The sequence below is a fragment of the Pundamilia nyererei genome, unplaced genomic scaffold (assembly GCF_000239375.1).
Source record: "Pundamilia nyererei isolate P.nyererei 1_Seehausen unplaced genomic scaffold, PunNye1.0 scaffold00080, whole genome shotgun sequence".
In the NCBI taxonomy this organism is placed as follows: Eukaryota; Metazoa; Chordata; class Actinopteri; order Cichliformes; family Cichlidae; genus Pundamilia; species Pundamilia nyererei.
Window position 1 is genome coordinate 1,735,278 of NW_005187481.1, and position 8,440 is coordinate 1,743,717.

At 38.5% G+C, this 8,440-nt stretch overlaps 1 protein-coding gene across 2 annotated transcripts in view; it reads left to right on the forward strand.

The window, feature by feature from the left end:
• The window catches only part of LOC102209856 (seizure protein 6 homolog), a 91,831-nt gene that overhangs the window by 44,194 nt on the left and 39,197 nt on the right, over positions 1 to 8,440 (forward strand). For both annotated transcript variants that reach the window (XM_005737882.1, XM_005737881.1), the window contains exons 2-3: positions 4,102 to 4,860; positions 5,270 to 5,391. In XM_005737882.1, coding sequence (XP_005737939.1) covers positions 4,102 to 4,860; positions 5,270 to 5,391 — 881 coding nt within the window. The remainder of the gene's footprint in view (positions 1 to 4,101; positions 4,861 to 5,269; positions 5,392 to 8,440) is intronic.

Below are 8,440 nucleotides of genomic sequence, written 5' to 3' on the forward strand. Positions count from 1 at the left end.
AATTTAAACATTTGCATGACATTTTGAAAGCTTTGCTTCTGGTCTTTTTTTTTTTTTTTTGCATTATTTGAGAACGTGTATGAGAGAGGACTAAAATTACAGTTCAGGCTACTTAAGCAGAATATTATTTTCGTTTAGACTACTGTTGAAAAATTCCTGGCAAATGAACCCCACAAATGGTGAAGTAAAAACAAACAAACAAAAAACCCCAAAATGATGATGAGCCTGGCCATGCTCTCAACCTGACCACTTAGGACTTGAACAAGATGGTTCTTCCAAGAAAACCAGTGCTCATTAAAAGTGATGATCCTTGACATCACGACGGCTGAACCAGTTTGAAATAAAGGAATTTAAATTTAAAAAGGGAACTTCAAGCCAATTTTTTTGGCTTGAATTATAGCATTAGACAATTAATTATATGCAGTCAGTATTTTAGTGATGTACCTGGATGAAGCATAACTAATTTTAACATGTTTTTTTTTTCAGGTTGAAACTAATAAATAAATTACTTTCCTGATTAGATTTCTTCAAAATTATTTTATTGATTAACTGTCCAATTTGTTGAGATAATAAAAATACATGTTAAAATGCATAAATACTAATAGAAATGGTACTTAAAATTCAGTTTCTCCCTGTTGCTCCAAACCTCAGCTGTAAACAGCCAATTAAAGTTTGGAGATTAGAACAATATGGTAGCAGTGCCTCTCTGTAATCACCACAGTGAGGTCTTCAACCTGTACACATTGATCCTCTATTGATCTGTGTATGAGAAACTCTGGTTCAACCCAGCCTTCCATCCTCACTCTCCACATTCACTCAATATTCTGACTGGAGGGCAGAAAATAGATGGTCGAAACATGTGCTACAAAGACAGAGACAGAGGGAGAGGAAGATAAGACAGCAGGAGGCAGGGCTTAACAGCCACAAGGAGCAATTACAGTAATTATGATAAAAATAAATAAATGAATAAATAAAAACTCTCAATTTATTATGCAGTATGTGTGTATGTGTGTCTTTGAGATTGTTGAAGGCCAGTCTTATATACTTCAATCATTTATGAAGACCCCCCCTTTAGTCTCTTTATTCTCTCTGCTAGAATGACATGTCAAATATGCTTAGTTTGCCTTTATAGCACCATTCTTGCTCCCCTTGTTGTGACAGAATAAGGCTACAAGGAAATGTTTCTCCTCCATCTTAGAACATCAAAAGGTCTTTGAATTGCTTCTGTCACCACAAAAGATGAATGTGGTGTTGTCGTGTTTGTCAGTAAAATGTAAAACCATGTGTCAATTCTGTCCGCCTAGGAGAGGCTTTGTAATAAAGCTGTTTACTCTTCCTCTTGAATAGCCCAATCAAAGTTTTATCAATGTGCCCGGTGGTGGTAAAAAGTACTCTGCGTCAGCAAAATGTTACAGAACCTTACAACTTCTTTCCAAGTTTATGAGCAAAGCAGAGCGTCTCCTTCGGCACAGCAATTTTTCAGATTTATTCAGATACTATTTCTTTTTTAAAAAACCGAATGTATGTTTCCTGTTGTGGAATCCTTAGGAAATCAATAACTTCAAATTTGACTTTGCAGGGTGAATGTTTACCAACTGGCAGGCTGATTTGAGCCTGAAATATATGCTATATTTCATAGGCAAGAAAGTGACGGGTTCTTATAATCAACACATTGAAAAGTGTCGGTCGATTGAAGAATATGCAAGCTTTATAATTGAATCAGATGTGAGGAAAGAGGATGAAACAGAGTTCTGTAAGAGTTCACGCTGAGGATCATGGTATAAATTCATGTACGATTAAAGAAACAGGCTTATCTAGAATTTCAAGGCACAAACAGTGCGTGTGCTGTGTATCTATGTACTCAACATTTTTTGTGCAAATGACCTCTAAGGGAATCACAAAGGCCTAGAGACCAGTGGATGATCACCTAGCACCCTCTGGTCCCTATAGTTAAATATTCTCCAGACAATATAAAACACAGATGCAGCTTCCAGGTTGGAAAAATGAAGCCATCACAGAAGTAGCTTCAACATGCACTGTAACTGAAAGTGACCAGATGGCAAGAGCTGTGGTTGCACAAAGGCTCCCAATAGAAGAAGACTTGAGCTCCGTAAACACTTTCCTGCTAAGTTTATGGGCTCGGTCATTCACTTTTGGTCATATATAAAAATAAAATAAGTCCATTTTGTAAATCGTTGTTATACCATCTTCCAGAAACGAAGAATTATCTATATGACACCACATGCTCATGCTCAACCACAAGCTTGTTAATCATAAGTTGTTAGTCAATGAGCATGCGGTTTAATGCTGTAGCAGTGCACATAAACTGAAGTAAAGCTGTAAAACTTTTTTATGTTTGTGAAAAAGGCAGTGTCTTCCATGCATACCAATAGTGACTTTCAACCTGCTAGCAATCAAAGCAGTTTCAAGGTGCATCACTGTATAGTTCTTTATAACCAGTTTCACACTAATGATTGCCATCTATCAGCCTCTCACAGAATACATATTCTTCCTAGCGACTCATGACTACCTAGAGTCACTGACCAGTCTTTTGACCTGTGTGAAGGAGGCTTTAGCAATTGATTTCACAGCAAATATGAGCTACCTCCAGCAGCCACTCACAACTAGTTGGGGAATACACTTTTTTTCTCAATTCCGGTGGTTGCCAGATGGTTGCTGACAAGCCTTTAGGCTTCTCTGACTGAAGCCCTAAATATATAACGGAGTCTTCCATTGGTTTTGATTTCAAACTTAGATTCTGTCATGCTCTTGGAGTGCTGTAATAGAAGCACTCACATAGGGATATCTCATTGATTTGCTGCCACGGTGTCAACAACATCCTTTCATCTTTAAGTGTGAAAAGTGTGCCGGCAGCTATTTTGCCTCATTAAGGCAAACTGTCACCCCAAATGCAAGCTAATTAAAGTGCCAAAGCTGACAGCATTGTTTCTTGTTGACATATGTGTATAAAAGAAGATAATATGAACTTGCAAACCTTAACAAACCCTACATATTATTGAAATAGTACCAGGCTGATGTGTCAAATACTGAAAGTTAGATATATTTTTTAAAATGTTAGAAGTGCCAGTATCAGAATGGCAAAATGACTGCTTAGTTTGGGATGATTTAGATCAGGGGTGTCAAACTCAAATACACAGTGGGCCAAAATTCGAAAACTGGAACAAAGTCGCGGGCTAACGCTAATATTTATTGAAAAAAAAAATCTTCCTCTAGATATAAGAATGAATCTTTTCTTATGGACTCAAACAAGTTTTGCTGAAAAACTGAATATGGAACAAGCAAAGCTTAATACTAAACAATATATATATTAACTGTATAATACCAGTAGGCCAGCTCTAATAGTAATTTGGTATGGCTTCGCGGGCCAGAGTTTGACACCTATGATTTAGATGGCTAATGATAACTGATTTTACCCATTATTGACTAATAGAGAGCTTGTTTTCATTTGGTGGTGTTTTTACTTTTTTTTCTTGTTAAAAGCTAGACTACATCCTCTCAGTCTCACGCCAAGCTTTTATTGAATGCAGAGTGTAATTATGGAATCTGTTTTTGATACTACCTTATTAATTGTGTTCATGGTCTTAAAAATACCCCAATATGTTAAGTACTAAAAGTTTTTTACATTAACATAGAAGATGGATACACTCCATGTGTTTAAATACTCCTCCCTCTGTACAGTAATATTCACACTATATATTATATTTATGTTAACCTATTAGACTGACTTGCTAGTGAATAAATTTATAAAGGACTTTATTATGGTCATAGTTTCTCCAGCCTCACTGCACGCAGACGCACGCACACACACATATACACACACATGCATAATGAACTGATTAAAAATAGCAAAACTCAAAAAAGAAAGTGTGGAAGAATTATACAAGAGGAGAGCCTCTCACCTCATTAGGCATAATTTTGCAAGATTATAGGCTGGCAGAGTTGATGATTCTATAATGAAACTGTCAAAAAGACATACTACTCTCGTATACTGCATGTTGCTTCTATAGATCACTGGACTGTAATATTTTGCTTAATATAACTATATTACTTTTTTTTCTCCTTTTTTCTTTTAATTTTCAGTTGCAAAAGATAGTAACAGCATCAGTAAGAGGACACTGGACCTAGACAGGGACCTCTTCACACACTCATCAACGCAGGACACAGAAAGTGAAGTCCATTCCATCACTACCGTCTCACCAATGAACATCCCCAACCACCAGCCAGTCTTCAAGGGCCTGCTGCTTCATGAGCATTTACTTACAAGGGACTTCCGGGGGGACCAGCATTTTTTTCGGAAGGATGGCTATGTGGCTGCATATCCCACCATGCCAGGCTCTGTGTCTGCTCCAAATGCAGCAGACCTTGTCACTCAACTTGTGCCCCATGAGGATGCTCCAGCTTTTTCAGATGTTGCCTCTACTGCTACTGTGGCTGCCACATCACCGCTGACTACATTTTCCCCCACAACACCAGCACTGCCCGTGTCTATGCCTCAAAAGAAATCAAAGGAAAGGACCAGGGGGACAGACAAGGTCGATCCAACAACACACTCACTTACCACCCAGGTGACACCAAATAACAGAGGTTCAGATGCTGAAAACAGCGGAGTACCTCCCTCATCTTCACTAGGAAGTCAGCCTCAGAATTTGGGTGCTTCTCCGGAAGAGGCCACCTCGGGGAAGATGGAAAAGGGGGAAGCTAGTGAAATGGCACTAAAAAACAAAACCGGCCCTGGTCATCAGCTCCACAAGCTCACTCCGGCTTCTTCAGAGAAAGACACCACAACAATGTCCACGACTGTTACCACAACTACCACCATCACCACCATGCAAACATCAGGTAGGCAGAGTAATATTCTTTTTCTTTTTCTCTGACTTTCAAGGATGTACTGTACTGAGCTGGACATTTACCCTTAAATATAACACATGTATCCCAGAGGAAAAGAAAATTAAGCATCAAATCCTCAGCATTACTCCTGTTCATTTTGCATTCTGCACACAGCTATTCATCTTTCCGTCAGGGATAACGGAGTTGCTCATATGTCAAAAACAATCTGATTTTTCCTGATGTGTCCTGCCCGCCCTTCCCACTGGCCACAGAGGGCTGAAGGCCCAGATGAGTAGTGTCAGAGAGGATCTCTGCAGAGATAGTTAGAGGGTTACAGGGCCAGGGAGACACAGGTGGGCTGTCAGAAAGATCAGTGATCCGGGAAAAAGGGAATCACTTGTCATTTTACTTTCTTCCACAGAGCCGTGTAGTCTGAATTTCACTGACCCTGAGGGTAACATTGAAATCCTGCAGCAACTTGACTCGGGAGTGGAGTGTAACTACTTGATTACTGTCTACCTGGGATATGGCATCGAAGTTCAGGTCAGTGCTAAAAGCTCACAATAATTATAATGTTAGTAATTTGATGAACGTTTGATGAAGTGGCTGTTTGGTAAGTTTCAAAACTCCATTAAGTAGCCACCTGAGAACAGGCTTAAACCAGCTCTAGCCAAAGCACTGCAAGAACTTTGGGATAAAATTTGAGGTCTGAAAAGGTGGAATCTAATGATATTGTCAGGTTGTGTGGAGCGTAAAGGTTAGGGCCCAACTGCAGGAAGCTGAAGGTTGAAAAACCACAAAAAGTGATGGAAAAAAGACAAGACAAGACAGTGCGTGAGGAATAGACAAGGGAAAAATAACAAATGCTATGACAAATGCTAACTCTGCAGTCTGCTAAAGGGAAGACAGGACTATTTATAATAGAGGGCTGATTAGGGAATGACAGATAGGAGAGTGGTGAAGGCAATCAGGACAATCAGGTAGAGACAGATAGGAAGTAAAACTAAGAAAATAAACTTTCAAAGTAAAGCAGGAAATAGCCAAAGGAGACTAATATAATGAATGCTAACACTTAACAAGATGCCAACCTAAGAGAAAGATACTGAATGTGGACATAAGGAGACTCACACTACACATGAAGAAAGAGACAAAGGAAATAAACTACAATGAAGAATAATTCAATTTCATTTCAATTCTATTTGTAAGCCAAATCACAACAACAGTCGGCTCAAAATGCTTTATATTGTAAGGTAGACCCTACAATGATGCATGCAGAGAAAAAACCAACAATCATATGACCCCCTATCAGCAAGTACTTTGGCGACAGTGAGAAGGAAAAACTCCCTTTCAACATGAAGAAACCTCTGGCAGAATAAGTCTTAGGAGGGATAAGAGAAGGAAGACAAAAAATGTAATAATAATTAAGATGTGAACCAAAACACTGGATTACCAAAGCTGAACTTCATTACAAGGTCAAAAATAAAGTAATATCAGAAACTGTAGACTGAAAATCACAAGAACCAAGGTTCAGAATGGGATACCAATAGAATCATGTAAAAAGGAAATCCCAGTTTTTAACATATACACACAGAGATCAAAATGTCATAAATCTTAAAAAAAAAAAAACAAACCAAAACACACTAAACTTTTTTAAATAGTGAAAACAGCTGTCAGTGTATGGAGACAGTGAACCAAAATACTAACTCTGCAGTCTGACAAAACAATTAGCCTAAAAAGGCTATAAAGCTCATGGGAGCTGGGAGGAAATGCATAATTGTTTGTGGGTTTGTCAGAGCGACCCAAAAAACATGTTCCATTGTTAATCTAAAAATACTGATTATAGCCATTTCAACCTGAACTGTGCTTTCTGATGCTTTATAAAATGCTTATTAAACCAGTAAAGAGCAGTGACATATTTTGGTTTAGTTTAAGCAGTAACAGTAATTTCTGGTCTTGTGTGGGTTGATAGAGATAGAAATGCAATGAATTACTGGGTTGAGTGGGTGGATGGGGACACAAGTGATGGGGTCTGTCTCAGGTTGAATGTTTGCCTGGTAAGTCTTTTCACAAAAGGTTATAAAAATTAACTGTCAGTGTATGCGCTCCCTGGCATTTGCAATTCTTCAAACGCCTCATTTACCATTGGAGACTTTATAAAATGTGTGAGCTTTGTCTTGCTGCCTCTGGGGGGCGAAGATAAGTCTTGACAGAGTATATGTTTGAGAGTGTGCCTTTTTTTTCTGAAAGCTTCCTCTGGGTAACTTAAGTAAATCTTGAAGCACTTATAAGCACATGCACACTCACCCGCACATGTGCATGCATACCCACGTAGGCATTTGATGTATCAGCTTTTTGCTTTCACAGCTTCTCCAGTGCTTTTGGCAGAAGATTTCTTGAACTGAAGGGCTATAAAGCGAAAATATATAGACATTTTATATTCACACATCAGTTGGGCTTGATAAAGAAATAAGATGAAGCCATGCATTTCAAACCACCATGCAAGCAGACGGGGGCCACTTTTCCCCTCCCTCCTGCAGACAAGCTGATAGTGATCTGATGGCAAACTTACAGACAATTGCTTGGCACGACTGAAGAGATTGAGGAAACAAGGCCCCTGTTCCTTGGGAATGCATGAAGTGACTGAAGGTGGAGAGATAGAGATTGAAATCAAGCATGTGTCATGCCATGCCTTTTCATCAGCACTGTGTGAAGCTCTTCTTCAGGGAGCCTATCCAAGATTTGGAAGGTTTTAAAAGGAAAAAAAGATTATCACAGAGTAGCAATGTGGCGTAGCAATGTCCTCATACAACCATATGCAAGGAGAACAACCTTAAACCATAAAATATAACCTTAAATTGGAACTATTTTGTTTTTTCACTTGTGAGTAATTTGTGCAAGCAAGCAGAAAAACTTGAATGTATTTATTCCTACTTAATAGTAATTTAAAATTAAATATGAATATTTAAAATTAATATTAATTTGTTACATTCTTTTGCACTACTCCATAACATGTGACCAGTAACCAGATTACATTTTTCACTATTAAATTCAGCTAATACATTACACAAAGGTTCTTCAATTATCTGCATGTTGGAAGGATAGAGGAGAAAAACATCAAACAAACATGCTTTTTGTCTACCTGTGCTCTTACACTACAGTCATCTGATTTCAGCTCATCTGTGGAAGAGGAAAATAGTGGTGTGGTCATTACATTTATCTTTATTAACCAAAAAGACGAGAGACAAGTGTATTATACTGCTAACTAACTAAATAACTGCTAAATAGACCCTGTGCACGAGAAAATGCAAACTTCCTGGTTTGAGACCGGATGTGGGGTTGTACATTTCCGGTAGCGGTCAATCGCTACTGCGGATCAGGTAGCGAAACTCGAAAACGGAAAGATCGCGTTAAGTTACAAAGAGGAGAAGGTGGGAACACTCACCACTGTTGTGTCATAAAAAATCTAATGATCAGTTTTGACGTTTAAAGAGTTTAGATCGATCAGTTGTTTACATCACTCAACACAAGCAGAACTGCATTACAGAATCAGAAGACACATCGTCCACATTCAGAAGCACATCTCTGTATAGTG